The 25,163-nt window shown below is 39.7% G+C and overlaps 1 protein-coding gene across 6 annotated transcripts in view; it reads left to right on the top strand.

The window, feature by feature from the left end:
* The window catches only part of AP1S2 (adaptor related protein complex 1 subunit sigma 2), a 45,020-nt gene extending 19,857 nt beyond the window's left edge, over positions 1-25,163 (top strand). For 4 of the 6 annotated variants that reach the window (XM_054973418.1, XM_054973421.1, XM_054973419.1 and 1 more), the window contains exon 5: positions 23,393-25,163. In XM_054973418.1, coding sequence (XP_054829393.1) covers positions 23,393-23,440 — 48 coding nt within the window. In that variant the 3' untranslated portion in view covers positions 23,441-25,163. Of the gene's footprint in view, positions 1-3,523; positions 3,612-19,847; positions 21,174-23,392 lie in introns of those variants that run through there. The other 2 variants (XM_054973422.1, XM_054973423.1) reach the window with 2 other exon arrangements.

Below are 25,163 nucleotides of genomic sequence, written 5' to 3'. Positions count from 1 at the left end.
AATCCCAATGTGGTACTGCACAGAAGGACGACGACAAAAACAGTGTTGCACTTACCTTTTACTGTTGTTCATCGAGGCTCTTCTGTACAGGCACACATTCCCTCCCTCCTGCCCCACTGTGCGTTGCTTATTACATAATTTGCCTCCGACAACTCAGGAGAACTGAGGGAAATGGGGGCGCTCTGCTCCTCTAACCACATGTTGAGCGGGAAAACTGTTGCACCTGTGCAATGGAGGCAGAGCGCCCCCAAATGGATTTATTAGCTAGAAAAAAATCTCTCTGCAGCTGTCCTGCATGTGCACAGTCCCAGTGTATGCCTGCACAGAAAAGCCTTGACGAACAACAGTTACAGGTAAGTGCAACACTGTTTTTTTTATTTTGTGCAGAACCTAGAATAATAGGCTACTGTTTTTATACTAGGTTAGTTATTAGAGTGAGGTAATCTGTTCTTTTAAAATTGTGCATTAGAAATTGTGTGGAAATCCTCATAGTTTAATTTCAAACCACTATGGGCATAAAGTAAATCCCACTGAAAGTAATGAGGCCTGTACAACAGCTTTTTTAAAAATGGATTATACCAGGGTCCCCAACATTTTTGAGTCTGTGGACACCTTTGGAATTCTTTGTAGTAGGCACAACCACAAATTGAAACCATGGGAGGCAGAGCCAACCACAAAATGGCTGCCATGGGAGGCAGAACCACAGACAGACACAAACACAGGTAAAGCCCTAGTGGATGGGACATGAGGAGTAATTTTAAAAAATACAGTGGGAAAGAAGAGTATGAGAGAGAATAAAACCATCAAACACTGTAGTGACAACCGCCACCAAAACAAAACCAATATTTTCATCTGCACAGCTAGTGGGATCTCCAGTGGCCAATCAGAAGCCCTTCTGGGAAGGATCCCCCACCTGGCCTCATCGAAAAACACTTGACAGGGACCAGGAAAGATGTTGGTGGGTACCATGACACCCACAGACACCACATCTATTAAAAAATCTGCAATTTTCTACTTAATCCTGTCTCCTCTCCTCCTCTGGGCTTGCTTCTATATTTGCTAGTGCCTTGTATAGTTTCTGTATTCCTTTTTGTGTTTTTTGAGTAGTATGTTGATATTGTTACTTTACTTCTGTAGTCTCTTTAATGTCTCTCTCACTAATGTACTAGTGCGCAAAGTTCTACTGGAATTTAGCTAAACTAAAGCATTTGTAATAATTTGAGTCAGAGCTTTGCTTCTTTTCCACAATACCTACTTGACAGGTAGCTTTTAAGAAATTAATTTGTATATAATAAGTGTCATGAATATGCTTTAGGCTTGCTTTGCTTTGCTACTCTGAATCTGTTGAAGTGTAATAATGCCTTCAGTTAAACTTGTAAGTGGGACTTCAAGTATAAAAACTGTAGCTAGTACTATGTCATTCCCCCTTCTCTCTTTGTATCCTAATAGTGGAGGATATGTGTTTCTGTTCTGTTGATAAGCTTAAATGATGAAGCACAAGGACAAAAAGGCAACAGATAGAAAACATAGTTGCATATATTTACAATTTTACTATTGTCAGACACACAATGGAACACATTAAATGTTAAATTCTGTAATGTGGTGTAGCAAAAAGCAGCTTAATATGATTCCTAGCAAGGACTTTTAAATACAGATTTCCAGATATTTAAAAGTTCTTCTGGAGATCAGTGCTGTCTTCACTAGGATTTTGTTCCCTGCTAAGTTTCTTATGTGCATGTTCTGCAGGTATACCAACTTAACAAGTTTAAATTTAAGTTAAAAAAGCACTTCTGATTTGTGGATCCAAGCTCTAGATAGCCTGTAAGTGGCTTTGTTTTAAATACCAACAACATGCCCTTGCTCTGACAAAAACGATATTAATGTGTATAAAGGATGCCCAAACCAGAACCATGTGATGTACAAGGAAATGTCATGCCCTTGAAGGGGAAAGCAGCAAGCAAGGGAAGGGTATTTTAACTCTTCTTTCACTTGTTCTTTCTCCTGGAGAAAAAGATGCAGCCTTGGGCACTCCTCCCGTGCACTGTTTCAGCTCTTCTTTGTGACCTTAGTTCCCAGATCAGTCTGATGCTTAAGATACATTTCGGCTATTAGGATCAAGATAATAAAGAAAACCCTTGTAGCACTCATTTCTTTTCTTTGATGTTCTATAAAATTCACTATTTGTAGTTACAGTACTGAATAAATTGAGAGAACTATGTTTATGTGACACAAAAGTATCCTGCCATGTCACTTGTGTGGCCTATGTTACGTACTATGGTGGTACTCCTGTAAGCTCCATCTCAAGATGTTTTGGTAAGGTGGAGAGGTAAAAATCAAGTACAAGGGCCAAGATCCAATAGGAAAACCAATTTTAGCATTAGAGGCATCATTGTGTCCATGTTAGTGTATTTCTCATGCCATTCTAGAGAGGCAGATTAGGCTGAGAGCGAATGATTGGTCCACGGTCACCCAGCAAGCTTCCATGACAGAGTGGGAATTCAAACCTGCCTCTCCCAGATCCCACTGAATATATGCCCCAAATCTCTTTAATTTGAGAGGATCAATACATGTGTGCTTGTTTTCAAGGGAAATGTGTACTTCTGAACTGCTTGCACAATGGAAGAAGCAAACTGTTTAATCTCCATTAGAAAAGTTTGTGGTTTGGATTACATAACTGTCCAAAACATCCTATTTCGATGTTTTGATGCTCTTACCTACAACTGAAGATCATGTCTGTGAATGTGCAGGGATGGCAGGAATACTGAATTACAACTAATCTTATTCTCCATTTGTCCTTTTAAAATTCATGTGGAGCTTTTGTATGTATTTCAATAGCTCTTCAATAATGGTTTATAGGTAAAGTAAGTTTATTGTTTGTGGCCAAAGGCCATTACAATCCATACAAATAAAACACATAAAACACTGTAGCATGTAAACGTATGTACAAATATTAAAAGATTAAAATGATCTAGGCAGAAAATACCAGTCAGATAAAATCATTGTTTATAACTGCCACTATTGAAAATGAAATATTAACTTCTGCTCTTCTATTTAGATTTGGTCTTTTATTCTTTAGCAAGATTTTTTGATAAAATGTTTATAAAAACCCTAATATATATATATATACATGTTGATAATCCCACTACACTATTTTTAAAATGAAATGTTTGCAGATGCTGTAAACCTGAATGTGAGATCTATCTTCAAATGCTCATGACTAGTTCTAAATCATTGCTGTTTTATCTTGGTAAGCTTACTTAAAAGCTGGAGGAGGGTGCTCTTGTATCAACTTGTCTTTCAGTTTTATGTGGAGTTTGTGCCTTCATTGCATATTTGTTAGCTTTTCCCCTTGATAAGGCTGTGTAATGAAGCCACTTGTTTGAGAGTCTGTAACAGCCCCCAGTATGTGTTACATGTCTGTGTGATACTGGATTTCCTGCTTTTATTGTAGCAAAACTGGCTGTATTAACTTTGTAAAACTACAGAATATCAAATATTCAATTGTGCTTAATTTTATTTGTAGAGCCAGAATGAAGACTGGGGAGGTTTGTCTGAGGATATCTTATGATTAAGGCAGTCTAAAGCCTTAGACTTTTGATCCTCATCCATTGGTAACTACCAAATTTACCATTTTGGTGGCATGGATTACATGGGTGTTTTGCAGAGAGGAGTCTTGCACGTGTAAATGAAGCCCTTGCTTGATAAGTAGAAGGGGAACACTGAAGTGACTGGTGATGGGCTTAACTCTGCAACATTTGCATGACAGTATTGAAGTGTGTGTTGGGTGCTGTGTCTTTTCATACTAACAATCACTTTGAATTGTGTGATGTATGGTATTTGTTCTGGTGTTAATTTGTAGGTTAATAGAATTTATAAGACTTCTAGGCAAATTGTCTTAATTGTAAAAACTTTGATACATTTCCTGAAATACCAGTTATATCTGCCATGAAAATAATATAGGCCTAGAAAAATCATTTCTGAATTTGGTGCCGAATTCTGTGTAATGAACCAAGCCTAACTTGTATATATAATATATTGCAAATATACTTTCTATGAAGTATTACACAAAAAGGTAGGTGTATATTTAATTAGCTTGTTCATGGTGAACATGCAAATGGACAGAAGTCGTCACTACTTTTTGTAGCTAAATTATACTTCGGGTGAAGTAATATGACAGCAAAGTAGCTACTCAGTTTTCTTTTACTTTTTAAAGACTGAACCTCCTAATCTAAAGTAATGTACTACATTCTTTTAACAAAGTGTCACTTTTTTCCTCTGCCCCTTCTCCCCATGTACATTTGGATGGCTATAAATCTTTGACTCTAGTTTTTTAAAAATTGGATGTACTGACTTGCAATTTTTAAAATGTTAAATTGGAGAGTAATCAGCAACGTATCTGGAAAAAAACCTTTAGGGTTAGATTATGCAACCCATCAGCAAATGACACAGGCAGTTGGGGGCCTGGGAAATGCCCCCTGCTTCTAGAAGTCCCCTCTGATCCCAGGAAAGGTAATTCCTAAGGTTGCAGCAATCATGTAGTCGTCAAGATGGTGTGGGGGGGGAGGGGGTCAAATCATCTTCCCATCTTCCTGCATGAACGAAGATGGTGCCTCCTCAGTGCAGCCCCCTGACCCATGTACAGCTATTAGTCTCTATGGGTACCATGATCCTAGGAATCACTTTTCCCAGAGCCAGAAGGTTCTGCTTTAAGAGTTCTTGCATAAACATTCAACCAGTTGATTTCACTATGCGGCCAGTAGTCCCACAAATAGCTTCCTATGGAAGTTCAGTCTCTGTAAATTTAAAAAAAATGTCTTAAAGGATGCAACTAGATTTTCTCAATATTTAAACACTTGGATAATTGTTACTTATTTTGAGGCTTTTTATTTAAAGCTTGTTAAGGGGTTTTATTAGGTGCATCTATATCCCACAACATGTAATTACATTTTATCCTTTTAAAAAAAACACTTCAATGAGAAAGTTTAACTGGTAGAGCATCCAGGACCGTGCATGGAGGTTGAGGCTGAGTGAAGAGTTGAATCAAGATCTCGGTGCTCCAGGTTTGCTATTCTATCCACTACAGAAGATTGGTATGTTTTCTCTCTGCTTCATAATCCCTATGAAGGGAACTGAGGAAGGTTGTCAGTCTATAAAATACATTTTTACCTTTAAGGAAAATATATTTCTTCATATGCTTATTTAGGTCATGACACTTGTAAGAAAAGAAAATCCCATTCTCCCACACAGGCCCCTACTTTCTCTCTTTCCAGCCCCTCTCCTCTTGTCTCACATCTTTCTACCTCCATCCCATTTTCCATGTTCTGTCTTCCCAGCCCTTTCCATATTTCTCCCCGTTCCACTTGCCACTTTCTTTCCCTCCTCTGTGCTGCCACCTGCTGTTGTTTTTTCCCCAACCTGCAGTAAATCCAGGATGCCTAGACATGTAAGATTTCTGGACATTTTGAAGTTATAGGGGATTTTATTTTGTTTTTCCTCTTGATAAAATGGAAATGTTGAGAAAAATTGATATATACTTAGTTTCCTATCAATCAAAACCTACCTTTTTCTGATTGAAGATGGCAGGAAACTGGCTGTTTTAGGGAGAAAAGTTTATGCCTCATCGACCCTTAAGTTCCGTATTGGCCATTATGGCTAGATACCAGTTATTCCTCTAGGATAAAATTGGTCCTTACTTGAGTCTCATCCCTGATCAGGTGAAGGATCTTTGGTCTCAGCACGAGTCCAAGCTACATATCAACCTTTTGGAGTTAAGGGCTATCAGGTTTGCTCTGAAAGCTTTGCCTCACCTTGTCAGGGGCAAGAATGTCCAGATATGCATGGACAATACAACTGCCATGTATTATCTGAACAGGCATGGGGGCACGGCCTCTCTGTCCCTCTCCTGAGAGTCCTCCCTTATTTGAGAATGGGTGATCCAACATCAGGTCTCCCTTTCAGCCATCCACATTGCTGAAGAAGACAACACTGGCAGACACCTTGAGTCGGTCTAGGGATCAGAATTACGAATAGTCCATTCACATGGATTTCCTACCACCCATATTCCTATGGTGGGGTTTGCTACTTCACTCAACAAGAGGTGCCCACAATACTGCTCTCAAACAGGTAAGGGAAAGTCATCCCTAGGAAAATCAAAAAGAGTCCAGTAGCACCTTTAAGACTAACCAATTTTATTTTAGCATAAGCTTTCGAGAATCAAGTTCTCTTCTTCAGATGCCTGAATCTGTATCAGGCATCTGAAGAAGAGAACTTGATTCTCGAAAGCTTATGCTAAAATAAAATTGGTTAGTCTTAAAGGTGCTACTGGACTCTTTTTGATTTTGCTACCACAGACTAACACGGCTAACTTCTCTGCATCATCCCTAGGAGACACTGTTCAGATATCTTGGTCAGTCAATCTACTGTATGCCTTCCCTCCTCTCCCTCATAATCTTGACAGTCAACAAAATGATGGAGAGGGGCATCAGCGATTGTAATGGCCCCTTACTGGCCATTCTGTTCCTTTATTGGCCACAACAGGCTTGGTTCTCCACCCTGTCCAGAAGACACGAGGCAGGATATACTGTTTTCCGCCATCACTTACCCTTCTCCAGGACAATGTAGTCCTTCACCACGATTTAGACACACTGAAGATGACAGCTTTTCTTGTGTTCTCCCCCTAGAGTATAATTCTCTTCCCCAGTCAGGAACATACTTTTACAGGGTAGAAAACCTTCCATGCAGAAGTCGTATTCTGGCAAGTGGAAACGTTTCTCCCTTTGGGCTATTGGACAGGGCTTGGTTCCTTCTTCGGCACCCCTGCCATCTGTCTTAAACTATCTGGTCCTATTAAAAGACCAAGGACTCTAATTCCTCTGTGAAGGTCCATCTGGCAGCCATTTCAGCCTATCATGAAGGAGTAAAGGGAAAAACCCTCTTCTCCCAACCTGACTACAAATCATTCCTTAAAGAGTTAGCTAATGTTTACTCTCCAGTGCCCAAACCCACTCCTCAGTGAAGCCTATTTTTGGTTTAATCAAAGTGTATGCATAAGCCTTTCGAGCCTATAGCTACCTATCCTCTCAAATTTCTGCCAGCCAAAACGGCCCTTTTAGTGGCCATAACGTCAGCTAGGAGGATGAATGAATTGCAAGCCCTGAGGTACAATCTACCTTTCCTCAGGATGTTTGGAGATATGGTAGTTCTACATCCAAGCATCCAATTTCTACCCAAGATAGTCTCTGCTTTTCACCTCAACCCAGACATTACACTGCCAGTGTATTTTTCCTCATCCTCCACAGAGGCCAACAGACTGCTACATACACTGGATGTCAAACATGCACAGTGTTTCTACCTGGACAGGACTATTGCCTTTAGAAAGGACCCTAACCCCTTTATCTCCTTCAGAAGATCTAAAAATGGACAGAAGGTCACTGCTCAGACCATCTCCAACTGGTTGGTATGGCTCATCAAGGAGTGGTATAAACATTTCAAACAGCCTTGCCCTCTGAACATCAGGGCACACTCTACAAGAGCCCAATCTACCTCATCAGCATTTACCTTGGGCCTTCCATTAGTGGACTTATGTAAAGTGGCCACCTGGTCAGCGCTGTCCACCTTTATTCAGCATTATGCCATTGACATAGACTCCAGAAGGGATGTTGCAGTCAGCAAAGCAGTCCTGAAGAGTCTCGATGAAGAGCAACACGCTCACCTCCTGGGTAAGTTAGTTCACTAATTTCCTATGTGGGACTGCAGAGAAGACATGATGATGAAAACAGGGACTTTCCCTTTACTCCTGTAACTGTTCATCGAGTGTTCTTCTGTGCAGGCACACATCCCTCCCTCCTTTTCCTGTCGTGTGCTCTTTAATATGCTAATTTCTCTGTCTTCACCGGTGGTTTAGTGAACTGAGAGAGGGATTCGCTCACCCTGACTTTTATAACCGTGCCCACTGAAAAAGTACACAAAAAGGTCGGGTGAGCATCTTGTGCCTTTTGGAGCTTTGATATATCTGCAGCTGGCCTGTGCATGTGCAGTTCCCATGTGTGCCTGGACGGAACACTCAATCAGTTACAGGTAGGTGCAACCTTGTTTTCTTAATATTAGCTAAATCAACAGAAAACCATAACATCCATCATTGCTACGTAGATCTTTAAAAAAGAACAATTACATAAATTGAAGAAAGTATCTTACCTTAAAGATAAGCAGGGTGCAAGCGAGGAGTTCCTTCAAGGAAGAAGCTCCTGATCAGTTCACCTTCTCACATCTATAGGATTCTAGCATCATCTCCTTACAATAACTAATTCTCCCTCTTGATAAGAACTCACCTTGGCAAGCTAATTATCTTATAACTTTAAACATCATACAAGGCTATCAATACTTGAAATGTCTTCTTAAAATATATGAACATTGTTAGTGGCTACTTCTTATTTTAATGAAGTCTATATAAAATTAGAAATTACAAGCTTCTAATACATACATCTTTTGTCTGTCAACCAATCCTTGGATAATATCTTTACTTCTGTGAAGTTGAACATTCCTGCCATTTCCAGACTCTGTACCTCGACCTCAACAAATAATATCTCTTCTAATCTACGCAGGACCATACAGGCATCACTCCTTTGTTTTATGCCTCTCTAAGGTTCAGTTTTGGGTCTCTAGGCTCCCTTTGTGGCATGTCTAGCTGTGGGGCTAGGCTAGTCCTGTTACTATGTGCAGAGACATATTCTATGAACTTCTAGGTCACATCCAGCAATCATTTTCTTATATTTCTGGCTGCATCCATGACATTCATTTTGGGAGCATTTTATCCTCACCCCTTTTTTAAAAATTGATTTGGGATTTTTCTCCAAACCTCTGGGTTCTTTTAGGTTAGCAGATGACTTTAGATAGCCATAATATCCCACATCCAATCATCCTAACTATATGGTTGTTGTGGGTTTTCCGGGCTGTATTGCCGTGGTCTTGGCATTGTAGTTCCTGACGTTTCGCCAGCAGCTGTGGCTGGCATCTTCAGAGGTGTAGCACCAAAAGACAGAGATCTCTCAGTGTCACAGTGTGGAAAAGATGTAGGTCATTGGTATCTACTCAGGAGGGGTGGGGTTGAGCTGAGTCATCCTGTAAGAGTTTCCCAGGGTGTGGAATGCTAATGGCGGGAGGCTTCACTGTATCCTGAGGAGGTTCTTTTGCATATGGATTGGTACTTGATGTGCTAATCTTCTCTGCAGGGCTATTGTTGGGGATAGAATGTTTTGTTAGCCTGGTGTTTTTCAGAACTGGAAACCATGCTCTGTTCATTCTTAAGGTTTCTTCTTTCCTGTTGAAGTTTTGCTTATGCTTGTGAATTTCAATGGCTTCCCTGTGCAGTCTGACAAAGTAGTTGGAAGTGTTGTCCAGTATTTTGGTGTCCTGGAATAAGATACTGTGCCCTGTTTGCGTTAGGCTATGTTCAGCCACTGCTGATTTTTCAGGTTGTCCAAGTCTGCAGTGTCTTTCATGTTCTTTTATTCTTGTCTGGATGCTACGCTTTGTGGTCCCGATGTAAACTTGTCCACAGCTGCAGGGTATACGGTATACTCCTGCAGAGGTAAGGGGGTCTCTACTGTCTTTTGCTGATCGTAGCATCTGTTGTATTTTTCGGGTGGGTCTGAATACTGCTTGAAGGTTATGCTTTTTCATAAGCTTTCCCATCTGTTCAGTAATTCCTTTGATATATGGCAAAAACACTTTTCCTGTAGGAGACTGTTTTTCCTTGGTTGTTTGATTCATCCTGGGTTTGATTGCTCTTCGGATTTCATTTCTGGAGTAGCCATTTGCCTGAAGTGCGTGGTTTAGATGATTAATTTCCTCATTGAGAAAGTGCGGCTCACATATCCGTCTTGCACGATCCACTAATGTTTTCATTATGCCTCTTTTCTGTCGGGGGTGGTGATTGGAGTTTTTGTGTAAGTACTGATCAGTGTGAGTTGGTTTCCTGTAGACCTTGTGACCTAACTGAAAGTTTGCTTTGCGGATGACCAAGGTATCCAGGAATGGGAGTTTTCCCTCGAAAATCCCTCGATCATGAAAACAGAGGAATACAAAAAGAAGATTAAGGAACTCCTGGACCCCTCCACCTACAAAAAACTAAAACGAGATCCCACTTGCAAAATCACCAGGCTAACAAATGCGCTGATCAAGAATTCCTCACTACATCCCGACACGCACAGAAAACTATGCAAGACTGAAGCACAGCCACCTAGACTATATGGACTCCCCAAAATACACAAGGATTCAGTCCCACTCCGACTCATTGTGAGTGCCATTGGTTCACCAACATATGAATTAGCTAGACATCTGGCAGATCTCCTGCAGGACCACATCGGGAAAACCTCGTCTTACATCAAAGATTCAGCAGATTTCATCAACAAAATCATTCTCTGAAACTCAATGCACAAGACATACTTGTCAGTTTTGATGTTGTATCCCTGTTTACCAAGGTTCCAGTAAAAGACACTATTGCACTTATTAATCAGATTTTCCCAGAGGATGTAACAGCCTTATTCCACCATTGTCTGACAACCAGTTACTTCCAATGGGACAACGAATTCTACGAACAGATGGATGGGGGGGGCCATGGGGAGCCCACTCAGCCCAGTTATAGCAAACTTCTACATGGAACATTTTGAAAAAACAGCTCTAGAATCTGCACCCCACAAACCTAGTGTTTGGTTCCGGTTTGTGGATGATACATTTATCATTTGGAGCCATGGGGAGGAAGAATTGATGGGGTTTTTGAATCATCTCAACAACATCCACCTGAACATACAATTCACAATGGAGAAAGAAATCGAGGGAAAATTCCCATTCCTGGATACCTTGGTCATCCGCAAAGCAAACTTTCAGTTAGGTCACAAGGTCTACAGGAAACCAACTCACACTGATCGGTACTTACACAAAAACTCCAATCACCACCCCCGACAGAAAAGAGGCATAATGAAAACATTAGTGGATCGTGCAAGACGGATATGTGAGCCGCACTTTCTCAATGAGGAAATTAATCATCTAAACCACGCACTTCAGGCAAATGGCTACTCCAGAAATGAAATCCGAAGAGCAATCAAACCCAGGATGAATCAAACAACCAAGGAAAAACAGTCTCCTACAGGAAAAGTGTTTTTGCCATATATCAAAGGAATTACTGATCAGATGGGAAAGCTTATGAGAAAGCATAACCTTCAAGCAGTATTCAGACCCACCCGAAAAATACAACAGATGCCACAATCAGCAAAAGACAGTAGAGACCCCCTCACCTCTGCAGGAGTATACCGTATACCCTGCAGCTGTGGACAAGTTTACATCGGGACCACAAAGCGTAGCATCCAGACAAGAATAAAAGAACATGAAAGACACTGCAGACTTGGACAACCTGAAAAATCAGCAGTGGCTGAACATAGCCTAACGCAAACAGGGCACAGTATCTTATTCCAGGACACCAAAATACTGGACAACACTTCCAACTACTTTGTCAGACTGCACAGGGAAGCCATTGAAATTCACAAGCATAAGCAAAACTTCAACAGGAAAGAAGAAACCTTAAGAATGAACAGAGCATGGTTTCCTGTTCTGAAAAACACCAGGCTAACAAAACATTCTATCCCCGACAATAGCCCTGCAGAAAAGATGAGCACATCAAGTACCAATCCATATGCAAAAGAACCTCCTCAGGATACAGTGAAGCCTCCCGCCATTAGCATTCCACACCCTGGGAAACTCTTACAGGATGACTCAGCTCAACCCCACCCCTCCTGAGTAGATACCAATGACCTACATCTTTTCCACACTGTGACACTGAGAGATCTCTGTCTTTTGGTGCTACACCTCTGAAGATGCCAGCCACAGCTGCTGGCGAAACGTCAGGAACTACAATGCCAAGACCACGGCAATACAGCCCGGAAAACCCACAACAACCATCGCTCTCCGGCCGTGAAAGCCTTCGACAATACATCCTAACTTTAGTTAGTTGAAACTATGATTTCAAAGTGTCTTATCTGCTCCATTGAGCACAGCTGAATTAATTTAGCTCATGACAAATTCAGTAGTATTGTCTGCTAAAAGATTTAGCCAAACCTTTACAAATTTAAATATCTTCATTCCTCAGTTGTACTATGACAATTTCTAGTACTTACTATCTTCTGTGAGTTTGGGGTGGTAGTGATCTCAGTAATAATTGATAGTGCCATTTGTTGAAGCAGATGAAGACATATCCTGTGCATCAGCCTTATGTATAAATATGTATCCAAGAAGTTTGTAGAAACCATGTGAGTATGTGGATTATGACTATGGAGGATAGGATTCCCATAAGGCGTAGTTCTTAACCTTTTTGGTATGGTGACCCACCAGTCCAAATTTACTTGGCATGGTAACCTATTTAGGGCTAGCCCAGGGTTTTCTCGCTCTCTTAGGAGAACTATGATCATGGAGGAGAGAATGATGTGAGCCACTTTGGTTCCCCTTTGAGGAAAAGGCAGGATATAAATAAAATTCTGAGCCACTTACTCATTCTGAATAACATCAGGACACATTTTACTTAATCTTTTATTCTTCAACATGCAGTGAAGAAAAAATACCAACATGGAACCACGTTAGAATACCAACACCAACATGTTGTTTCTAGGTTCAGATTTCCAGAATACAGATCAAAGTCTCCCTACTTTCCATCTAAACTTGGAAGACAGAAGTGTTTTTTTTTACAGCTGAGTAAGAAATACTGTGTATGTAAGGGTAAATGCTACTCAACATGTGTGTGCTCATAACTGCTTATCATTGAGCATTATACCACCTTTAACTACCTTCAGAGTGTAGGGTTTCAGTACTGCCTGCCTTGTGATAAGAGGAAAGATTTAACCCACACATTGCTGATTGTCTGAGTAAGTAAATTAAGAGGTCTCCATTACAGCAACCAAGTCCATCCATAAAAACCTGTCACACATCGGGGAGATGGGATAATTACAAAAATTCTTCTCTTCTTCCAAGTGGAGAGTTCACAGAGCTCCCCCTGAGGTCAAGTACTTGAGGCAGGAGGCCTCTTGGTGTCATCTTCTCCTCTTCTACCAGCCAGACCGGAGCTAGGCATCAGGTTGAGGAGATGTGTGAAGATGGCATCAAAGAGCTTGGCAGTAAGAGGCTCAATGTGGTAGGAGAGAGGGGCTACAGCAGGCTGGGCAAGAGGTTGGGATGCTGAAGGAACAGCATCACACACACATGAACTTCTTTCTCTTATCCTCTGGTTTTTCCCGAACAGCTCCTTCTCTCTCTCCAGGCTTTCCCCCCCCCTCCCCTCTTCCAGTTGCTACTTTAAAGTTGCTCCTTGCTGGACAGCCCCCCTCCCATTGTCACAAAGGGAGCAGGAGGCAAAAATGTGAGACGTTGGAAATGATGAGGAGAGAGAGAGAGAGCAGTGCAAAGGATGGGAGCAGTCATTAGGGAAGGCTGGTCTGCAACCTACTTTCAGAGGCTTCCTACTTTTGGGTTCTAACTCACAGATTATGCAACAGTGCCATAAGGAATACTCCTAAGTTGGTTTAGTCATTTAGGATCTAGATTGAGGCTTTGAGTAATAGTGAAGACAATATATTATGCTTTTAGTGTGACTTGGAACTTGATGTATCTCCTGAAGGTGGTGTCTAAATTCGACCTGTTTTAAAAAATCTCTTAGTTTGTACTGTGTTTCTTCCTCCCAGATCATATGGTGGGCGGTGGGGCGGGGGCAGCAAATGAGTTTCACTTTCTGAAGATAAGTTGATGGTTGTGGAAGTTGCTAGAGTAACTGCAACCACCTACTCACACTTAGAATGGAACTTTGGGATAGGAGGAGAAGTTGACTGTCACTGCCAAGTATATAGTAGCAACAATAATGGAGTGGACCCAGAAGAGGCGCAATCCTGGTTGCAACTCTCTGTGCCAAGGTAGTAACTGCTGCTGATAGTTGTTACTGTTTGCTCATTGGGATGGGAGTGTATTCAGTTGTCCAGAGCGTAAGGACATCACTTGTCTCCTAACTGTATATGGAAAAGGATGAAAAGGACTTGATGCTGTCACCCAGTACAGCAGTGCCATGCAATGTAGTAGCAAGTGCCAAGAATGGAGATAAGTGTGGGCAACAAGGATATTCAGTTGCTGCCACCCTGATGAAAATCAGCAGGTAGTGATAGCTAAAATCGGTGGGCTCGTCTGGGGTGATTGTGCCCAGTAATACTGACCCTGTGAGAGGAAAGTTGTCATGTCCGGTTGTAGGAATGCAAGGGTGGCTTAGCTGTGGTCCTTTTCCTGCTAGCTCAGCTTATGTTCATCAAAACATTGCCTGAATAATCTCTTCCCTGAATAAGGTGGGCTAATGGGGATGTGGGGGAGGAGTTGCATAGTCTGAGCCATAGAAGACTTCTAGCTTCGGCATCCAAAAACATGGTGGAGACTGAACGACCACCTTTAATACAAATAGGCAGTTGCTATGTTGGCAGCAGGTACAGAAATGTTAAGAATAGGATTAACATTCTTGTTCCTCTGAACCTGAGTTCCGAAATCATTTAGTGGTGAAAAGAAGGCCCTAGGAAAATGAAAGCTTGCAACAGAAAGCAGCCCAGCCCAGCTATGACATCCACCTTAGGTGAAGAAAATATTATAGCATTGTTGCTGGAAAAGGAATAGAATCTAAGGTTAGACTTTTTGATTCTAAGGAATTTGGCTGGTTAGGCTACTATACATTTTTGAGAACTTGTTCAAAGGCAGCATCCAGAAACTAGCTTGGGGTTCAGAAAACGTGTTCTGACCAAGTGTTGGAGTAGAAGTGAATGTTTGAGCTGGTACTAGAAAAACTAACTCCATAACTTTATGCAACATAAAGTAGCATAACTGAGAGCCAGTTTGGTGTAGTGGTTAAGAGTAGTGGGATTCTAATCTGGAGAACTGGATTTGATTCCTCACTCCTCCACTTGAAGCCAGCTGGGTGACCTTGGATCAGTCACAGTTTCTTGGAGCTCTCTCATCCCCACCCACCTCACAGGGTGATTGTTGTGATGATAATAACACACTTTGTAAACCACTCTGACCGGACATGGTTGTCCTGAAGGGTGGTATATAAATTGAATGTTGTTGTTATTTTATTATTAAGTCTTCATAACTGTATGCAACATTCTCTCTAGTATAAACTGAACAGATAAAAAACCTTTTCTTGCAAGTCCTCCTCAAAAGGTTGATCTGATCTGGCAAGCTTTCCTTGTCTATATTGGAATTAGAGACTACAGAGAAGTGATCAGCAAAATGGCTGTCAGCTTAGGTATTTTGCTGCTCTTTCATTCTTTGGTTGAAGAGCAGGAGAGCAATCAGATCATGAAGGAACTAGTCTTTATGGCCTCCCTGCACTCGTGTGTAAGGGTTCTGTGCTGGTGCAGAAGATGGCTTTGGAATGTCCTGCAGAGCTAGAGAAATAATTGGCTTTTTCATTAACATTGGCCCCTGAATGACCAATGAATCATTTTCATATCATCATTGTAGTCCTTTGGGTATCTATACCCTCTGTATCAGGATTTCTTGGATTCTGAAGGTCAGGTTTATTGGTGTTCTGGTCACAAGGTGGGAACACCTTGTACTCTCCAAGTCTGTGGAGGGGAGCTTAATAGGAATTCTTTTCTTAGGTGGTTGCAAAGGAATTAGCAGACTGCACTGTGCATGTACAGCATACGCTTGTCTAGCAACAAGCTTCACACCTAGTTGAACTAACTTGGTCGGGAATGGGAGAGATGCTCAGTTTGGCTCCTTTTCTTTTGATCCTGCATGCTGCTGCCAGGATAACTGGGGTTGAGCCCATTCCCCAATGAACAGTGTTTGCGTACAAATAAGCTGGCTCCCCTTTTTGTCCTTTTCCAGCAGATTATCACATACAAATAGTTAAGAAATTAAAATCATCTAGAAGAATTAGCAGAATCACAAGAACCCAGTAATTTGGATGATCACTAGAGATAATCAGGCAAAGAAAAAATGTTGTAAGTTTAGTACTTTTAGGGTACAGAAAACATAGGGTAGTTCTGGTCTACATGATTATGGGAAGCACGAGCCTTTCAACAACAACAATGCAAAAGAATAAATAGCAACAGTTAGATTCTAGAAAGCATTTAAGTTTCAGTTCAGCACCACTCTTCACCAAAACAATTTCAAATGGTGACTCCAGTGTGAAATTGATAAACTAAAATGTATCAACAGGTTTAATTGTGTTGGTTTAGGATTCAGTAGGGGCTGAGAATTTTTACACCACTTCATGTATTAAATTAACCTAGCAAAACTAGGAAGTCTGTATTATTACCATTACTTGATTTGGTGAACAGTCCATCCATATCCTACACCTCTGATTATATATACACATCAGCATACACAGAAATATTTCAAACTGTGTATGTTGCATTTCATAGCTTTCTAGTCCTACTGTTGACTTCTATGTGTGCACACCAAGGATAAATTTCATGAAGTAAACTCTAGTCCACAAAACTTAAGCCACAGTAAATATGTTGGTCATTCAGTTCCCACCAGATTTTTTTGTTTTGCTGCAACAGATTAACATTATTTGAAACATGTAACTGTGACTTGCAGTTCTTTATATTTAAATATCCATGTATATGGGCAACATAACATTGTTACTATCTTGGGAGAACACAAATGGCAAGTGTTTTTCTCTGCTTTCTTGATTAGCATTTGAAAAGTTCCTAATGTGCTCATTCCCCTTCCCTCAAGCAGTAGGAGGCCAATTAGTCTTTTCAATATAGATGACTGCAATGGGACACGTGGCACCTTCCATTAATTAGCATTACCAAAGGATTCAAGTACTATGTTACTCTGCAGCAGCATTATGCAAAAGTTTTTTTAAAAAAATGTGTAGCACTGCATTATTCTTGAGCAGCACTACAGAAAATCATGATGGCAGCATGACGGTGGGAGTAGTGGCATTCCATGTCTGGTCTGAAACAGAAACCATGGCTAATGAGGGTAAAAAACTGTATTACCATCTCTGCTGGGCAAGTGTGAATTGAGTAACAATTGCATTAACAACATGACGGGGAAGGGAGGAAGATCTTGTTTGGAATGTGCTCTGATCTCAAACAAGTGCTGATTCTTCTGCCAGCCTTCCCCTCTCTTATCTCTTTGTTCATAATGGTCATAGGAAATCAGAGAAATGCTGGGATATGTAGGTGTGTGTGTTTGGGTCATTCTGACTTAGATTTAACCTAAATTAAATTCTCAACTTCATTACCAGAAACTAGGATGAATAGATATAGTCTGAGGGGAACCTCTACAGATTACTCTTGTGCCTTGTGTTATTATTCCTGAAACTAGAGCGCATGCATGAGTACTCCGTGGTACTCTTCCTGGAACTGGTTCTATGAATGCTCTGATTATTCTGAGGCTCTTCCTAGAATAAACATGAAGGAATTTAAGAACTTGTTAATTTGGCTTTGGGGGATTTCCTGCCACTCAGGACTAAGTCCCCATCTCTGTGTAGTTAGATTAATGTTTAGCCGACTTGGAATGTTAATCTTTATAAATGTGTAAAATATTAATATAGTTGATTTTAAATGGATTAAGAGGAATGTGGTCATTGTATGATTCAGGCATTAACACGTAACATTAACAAGAATACCCTTTGTAAAGAAAAGGATAAATGTTAAGTGGCCCCTAGCTTTGAACAGCAGGATTTGAGTTCAGTGGCACCTGAAGGAGGTATCTGAAGAAGGGAGCTTTGACTTTCAAAAGCTCGTGCCCTGAAAATCTTGTTGATCTCTAAGGAGCTATTGGACTCAAATCCTGCTGTGCTACTGCAAACCAACTTGGCTACCTACCTGGAACTGATCCTAGCTTAGAGATTGTCTCTGAGTGTAATGATTCCAAGTAAAAGTGTGCATGTGTCTTTAAATGCTTGGTTTGAGCTAGGTGAAGAGTGGGGGTGAGAGAGGGAAGAGTGAGTGATGTGATTGGTTGATGACTGAGAGTGTGGGCGGAGTGAATACAGTTTGAGACTGACAGTGCAGGGAGAAAGGTTTCAGTCAGAAGAAAGCAGGCTAGCTGTGTGCTGCCTGAGTATATTGAAATATTCATGAGAGAAATATAACCTGTGTGGAACCTGAACTGAGCATGTTTGTGAAAGGACACTCAGTCAGGGAAAGAGAGGCCAGCTGTGTGCTGTCTGAGCAGGTTTAATATTTCTGTGAATAGGAGTCAGAAGAAAGCAGGCTAGCTGTGTGCTGCCTGAGGAGTTTTAAGCATTTCTGTGAGACAAATATTGAGTTAAAGGAAGAGGCTAACTGTGTGTGAAGCCTTAGAAGAGATCTGTGTGAATGAGAATAGATGAAGAGAATTTAGAACTCAGAACAGTTGAATCTTTGAAGAGTATGAACCTCAAGATGGCTCAGTTACAATTTGAAACCAAAGAACTGGAAAGTGAGAAACAACAGCTTCAGAAGAGTCTAGAGCTTATGAAAACATCTTTTATGAAGGCTAAACGTTTAGAAGTCAGTTACCAAGGTTTGGATATAGAAAACCAAAGGCTGCAGAAAGCCCTAAAAACAGCAACAAAAAGATTCACACCCTCTGGGTAGTTTGCTGCCACCAGGAATATATTATTCCAAAATATTTTATTCAAATTTCCCCTTTGGTAACGTTCTTAAGCGTCAGGCTCCTTCGTGGTTCTATGTGGCCCTGAGGATATGAATGGGATATAGCAATGACAGCTACCCTGGGATATAACAAAACAAAATAAATGTTTATTTTTCAAGAAGCATACTGGTTTCATAAAAGTAGTTCTTAGTTCTTAAAGTTACTTCCTATAAACTCATTCACACCGATCTCTTCTAAGGCTTCACACACAGCTAGCCTCCTTCACTAGACTCAATAGTTCTCTCACAAATACTTCAAATATAGGCAGCGCACAGCTAGCCTCTCTTTCTCTGACTCTCATTCTCAGAAATATTAAACCTGCTCAGGCAGCACACAGCTGGCCTCTCTTTCCCTGACTGAGTGTCCTTTCACAAACATGCTCAGTTCAGGTTCCACACAGGTTATATTTCTCTCATAAATACTTCAGTATACTCAGGCAGCACACAGCTAGCCTGCTTTCTTCTGACTGAAACTTTTCTCTCTGCACTGTCAGTCTAAACTGCATTCACTCCGCCCACACTCTCAGTCATCAACCAATCACATCACTCACTCTTCCCGCTCTCACCCCGACTCTTCACCTAGCTCAAACCAAGCATTTAAAGACACATGCACACATTTACTTGGAATCATTACACTGAGAAACAAGTCAGCAGTTATTTGTATGACTGGATTTGAAAATTTGAGTAGTTTAATTTATACCACTGTCCTCTCTACTCCCCTCCCCCCCATATCCCTCTTCTCTAAATAAGATTGTTGGAAAGCAAAAATGTAATATGAAAATGCCTGCCTTAATTTGGTTGTCAGCTCCAGTCAGAAGCATGCAGATAAAACTTTGCTGCCTTTAATAACTCAGCCATGTGCAAAGAGTCTGGCAGTACACATGCACATTGTAAGCGCACCACAAGCATTAATTAAAGCAATCAAGTAACATACATACAAAATATGACATTCTAAAATATATTACTTGATAGCAAGTTCCGAAAGGCTATATGAAACTAAAAATCTACAACCAATACTGTGATTTTTTTTCAAGCTTCAATAAGATGCATGTAATTTATTCAAAATATTGGTCTAGTGTAGTATGTAATTAACAGTAGTAAATAAATTTGTAGTTCTATGCATGGAAATGTCTGTACTATTTGTAAAGAATGTACATATTTCTTTTGTAGCCACGTCATGAATACTTTAATGTCCCAGTATACTAAATGACTTCAACATGCATAGAGAGAGACGATAGAGCTGACTTACTCATGGCAGAACACTTTCCTCAGCTTGGTGAATCCAATCATCTTGAACAAATTAGTGTATATCACTTTGGTTTTGCTGTTGTATATTCTTTCTATCATTTATAATGTTTGTTTCATTTCTTCCATATGTCTCAATTTGATGTCTTGTCAGCATGCCATAATTTCTATGTTAAAACATCCATATCTTAACATTAGCATACAGTATTCAAGTTGAAATAATGTACTGAACTTTATAGTTTGATGGAACACTGTACCAAAGTAGGAGTAGTTACTCATACTTTGGTACAGTGTTCCATCAAAGTGAATTGTTGTAGTGAGTTGCCCTCAGATCTTCTAAGTGAAATGTCACTTTATAAAACACTGTTAAATATTGGTCATAATGAGCAGCACTGAAGGTGCTACAAAAATGCTAATCAAATCCAAGTTTTGTAAACTAATTTGTGTCATTTTGCCAGTTGATCCAAGTATTGTTTTAATTGAAAAACTTTAATCTTTGCATTTCCAGAAATTCTCTGCACATTCTGAAAATACAAAGATCACAAGTCTTTCATGAGCACATGGACCTCCTGTGTATGCCACGGCCATGGCCCATTTATGGAGTAGCTCTGCATGCTCATGTCCAGCATGTTAACAATGCTGACCCCACCAATGTAGCTACGAGTCAACTCATTACTTGTTGGCAAACATAAAAGAGCATCTACAGACGTAGACATGTTATAAATCAAAAGAAGGGTTACTACTTTCAAAGTTTTGTGCTAAAAATGTGCAGAGTACAAACTTAGAGTCTAATTCAATTTCTGTTGCTCAGTAAAGTGGCTGCATTAGGAGACTGACAGTTTTCAAAAAAGTAATTAAAAATAGGAGGAATTTTAGCTAAGTTACCTATATGGGATAGACAGTTCCAGATGTTATGTGGTAATGCATTGCTTCTGAACTGTCAGTATGACATTTATGTTACAGTGACAGGGTTATGTTGACACTGTCGCATTCTGGGTTGTATTAGCAGGGAAACATACAGGAAGTTTTCCCATTATAAAGATTGTCTGGTCTCTCTCTCTCTCTCTCTCTCTCTCTCTCTCTCTCTCTCTCTCTCTGGGTTTTTTTTTTTTTGGCAAGATGTTGATTGCTTCTATGACTAAATATGGTAAATGCTGCTTTGCATTATTTTATGCTAGAAGCCTTAAAATGTTACCACAGTGTGCTAATGAGGTGTCCTGTTCTGTTTATAGCTTTATACAGTTGCATGCTTGTAACTTACTATGCATTAGACTTCATGGCATGTCTGTAATAAAGTATTGCATGCACTTCTCACGTGAATGGCTTTTTTTCTCACCTCTCTGCTATGGTATAATTGCTGTTTGTACAGTTTGTCTTCCAGTTATTCTGATCTGCCAACATACAACATGTGAAACACTCTAAAACTATTACATTCAACAGCATTATTTAAAAACCATCTTAGATAGGATTCTCATTTTCAAACATCTACTAAATTATGTAAACTTACTTGTATGTAAATATGGCAACCTTATAATGTAACTTTCTCAGAAAGCTGTGGTGATGCTAGCTGACAATGTACATCCAGATTGATGGTGGAAAGTGCCCTCAAGTCTTAGCTGACTTATGGCAACCCCTGATGGGATTTTCATGGCAGGAGACTAAGGTGGTTTTGCCATTGACTGCCTCTGCAAACCTGGTCTTTGTTGGAGGTCACTCATCCAATTACTAACCAAAGCCGAGCCTGCTTAGCTTCTGAGATCTGACACAATCAGGCACACCTGGGCTATCCAGGTCAGGGCTAGTTCATTGTTTTTAAAGTTTGAAACATTAATTTTTACATTTTTGTCTGGTGTTAGAAAATGTTTATCACTGCTTACAACATGGAGTTCATTTGTCCTAGGACTTGCTGAGACAATCCAGAAGAACTTTAAGCACTAGTAGATCTCATGAATAGATCCACTTGGGGGAGATGATGCAGGCTGCTGCTTCATGTGGTAGTAGCTCTTCACTGTTCAGTGAGAGAGGTTTCCTTAGATAGTTCTACCAATCAGCAGTCTACCTCTCCCAGAGCCAATCCATTTGTGAGAAACTAGCCTACCACATGAATGGGAAGGAAGGGACCCATTCTTCTACTGAATCCATTTGCTAATAAGCACCTTTTTCTACTGATGAATTAGCTGGAGAACATGATATAATACTGGCGTATACACTTTGGTTTTGAGTCCTCTATAACAGTTAAGACTTCACATGTATACAGGTGGCAGATTCCTGATCATACTGTTAAATTATAAGCAACATGTTACGGAGATTTTATGAGTCCTCTTGTAAATGTGTACATTTTGAGGTCAGAATGTTTCCTGTCATACAGATTTCTAGAAGCATGTTTTATGATGGGTATGTAATAGTTTAATAAGGTAGACCTGAGGCCCTGACAATTGCCCATCAAAGTTGTTTGACTCCAGATGATGAAACTGAAATTCCTTTGTTTGTCTTAAATTTAATATGGAATTATTCATCACCTCACAATTTGTGTTCTTTGAAATTCATGAGTTCATTTGTTACAGAATAGATGTGTAATGTTCTTGGACATTTCAATGCTGCATTTTCTTAGTTGTTGCAATGCTAAACTGTTAACTCTTCATTTTTGTTTGTTTTTGGGCCATACCTTATTTAGGATGCTAAAGTAAGTGTTCACTCTATGGTAACACAGAAATCGTTATTTCTAATATACATTATTTTTTTAAGACATGGTACTTTTCTATTAAGGAATTATTAGGAGAATAATTTTGTTTCTTCCAACTGCTGCTTAACATTTCCAGATCAGTTCAGGCATATTAAAAAACGCGTTAAATAACAAAAAAGACCTGAAAGAATTTTGCTCAGTATTGTGAAAATTGTGACTTTGTTTTATGTATGACAGGGGCGTTAAATCATCTTTCTTCACTTTTTCCTAAAATATGGTTGGATTGGTTGTTGTAAACTTTTACTTGCTAAGTTGGATGCCCCCCCCCCCCAATTATTTAGCACTATCACAGTTGAGAGACACTTGGTTGTGTCCTGCTGCTTAGTGGAGCCTTCTTTTGGAGGAAGAGCCACTTCTGCCTGACAAAAGGCTCCTTGGGACAAAGCCACATGTTGCTGAGCAGAACGGTAGAATATATCAGACGATATCTAACAGGCTTCATTGTTACTTCCTTATTTCAACTGTACCCATAAAACTTTTCAGAAGTTTATTGAAATATTTTTTGACAATAGAAAAAAAATCTGTCTACTGAATTCTTCTAAAGCTGGAGTAAAGGCTTCAAAGACAAATGGTTACAAAACCTTAGCCATAATAAAGTGTGAGTCATTCCTTATCTCTAGTGATTTTTAACTACATCTGTGGAATTTAATCACTTCCATGTTAACCACACCATGTGCGATTTGACCAGAACACAAAATCTGTTCATTCTCTAATTTTCCTTCCACAGGAAGCGGAGACCCCTCGTAGTGTACTTGAAGAAATTGGACTGACATAAGCTGAGACCTTTGCTGATGTCTTGTGTGGTGTTTCACATAACTGTAAATGTTCACTGCCTCCATTTAATGTTAGCTAATGGTGTTATGATGCTATTTGTCAGTATTACTGTTCTGCTAAGCTACTTCATTCAGGCCTACAAGAAAAAAATCTGTTTACTGTAAAGTAAAAAAGGGAGAAAACATTTTAAAAATCTTTTTAAAAGAATAAAAAGGATTTTACAGTGGATTTAAAGCACAGTATTTAATACCATTGACAAGTCTTAGATGGCAGAGTTATTTATAAAATTATCAAATTGCCATCATACAAATGTATCTGTAAAGCTGTGTGGTATGCCATATACTGAAAAGAAACAATTGTGTAAGGTAATAGGTGAAATGCATCAACATAGAACTTGGATTTGTGTAACCAAAGACTTTTTCTCTAAAGTCAGCATTTGTTAAAACTCAAGTTTTAAGTTACTAAAGAAGATTGGAGGGAAACAACCATGTATGGCCGCTTATTATACCAAAGAATCCTCTAAAGGTCTGCAAGTTAAAACTGTTGTGAGCTGTTACAGTACCTTTGTTTTTAGCAACAGAGATGTAAACAATTTAATCAGAATGAAACTATGGTTTAAAAAATTCAACCTCAAAAATAAGTTCATGTACTAAAAAAGGGAAGACAGGCTACACGGCATTTCCACTTGGAAAAAAACACCTTATTTTGTTTATAGTATGGCTTGTGGTCACAATCAATTCAAGTGCAAAGCAGTGTTAATTCAAAATCATCTGGAAAACTGTTGATGTAAACTGAAGAATAAGGGAATGCAATAAATATGAGAATGGATTTAATCTGCCCCTAGAAACAAAACTATCTATAATTACCAGTGTTGTCATTGCTATACTTTACACCAGATTGGATAGTTTGACAACTTGTATATTTTAATTGTTGCAATATTTGCTTCCATCTCACACATTACATTTACTTGAAAAGTGAAATGCACCCGGGAAGCAAACTTTACACTGGGAAATTCAACTAGCTGAGTGAGGAGTCCCAGTAAATCCTGTGTACATTTACTTAGATTTAAATCTCATTGAACAAAATGAGACTTCTTTGTTGTAATCATGCATTGGACAGGGCTACACAGATATCAGAAAGCTGTACTCTTACTTACTGTAATGCACATTTTTGCTGTATGATCTTCAGTAAATTAGTACAAGGAAAACCTCAATAGAGTTCCTGTTGCTGAAAGCACTTCCCATAAGTATGTGTATTTGTGCTCTTATCCCACCCCTGAAATGCATACCTTTCAAAATACATGTGACTATTAAATTAATACCCTATGGCTTGATTTGCTGTGATCAGTGTATTCTAAAGCTTCTAAATGCTTTACTATAAACGGTGCCATAAATCTGAAAGAGTATCGTTTCATGCCAGGTACTGGCCACATCAATGGAAATCTTGGGACAATGTTTTTGCATAAGGTACATAGGAGTCCAGTTCTACATTTCACTCACAGAAAGCCTGGAAAAATTAATTTCTAGTATGATGCTAAAATTACTGAACACGTCAAAATGTCAGCTGAAACAATTTCATGTGCATTTAAATCATGTTTAAGGTTTACACTGTTGCCTTGTATGTGCTTGGTTGGAAAAGCTTTGTTGTGATTGTGACATAAACTGCGTGAACACTGTCTTAGTATCACACCAGTTTAGTTGTAATAAATGTTCATTTTTACTCCA

Source organism: Eublepharis macularius, chromosome 3 (assembly GCF_028583425.1).
Source record: "Eublepharis macularius isolate TG4126 chromosome 3, MPM_Emac_v1.0, whole genome shotgun sequence".
NCBI classification, from domain to species: Eukaryota; Metazoa; Chordata; class Lepidosauria; order Squamata; family Eublepharidae; genus Eublepharis; species Eublepharis macularius.
This window is presented reverse-complemented; position numbering and strand designations above follow the sequence as displayed.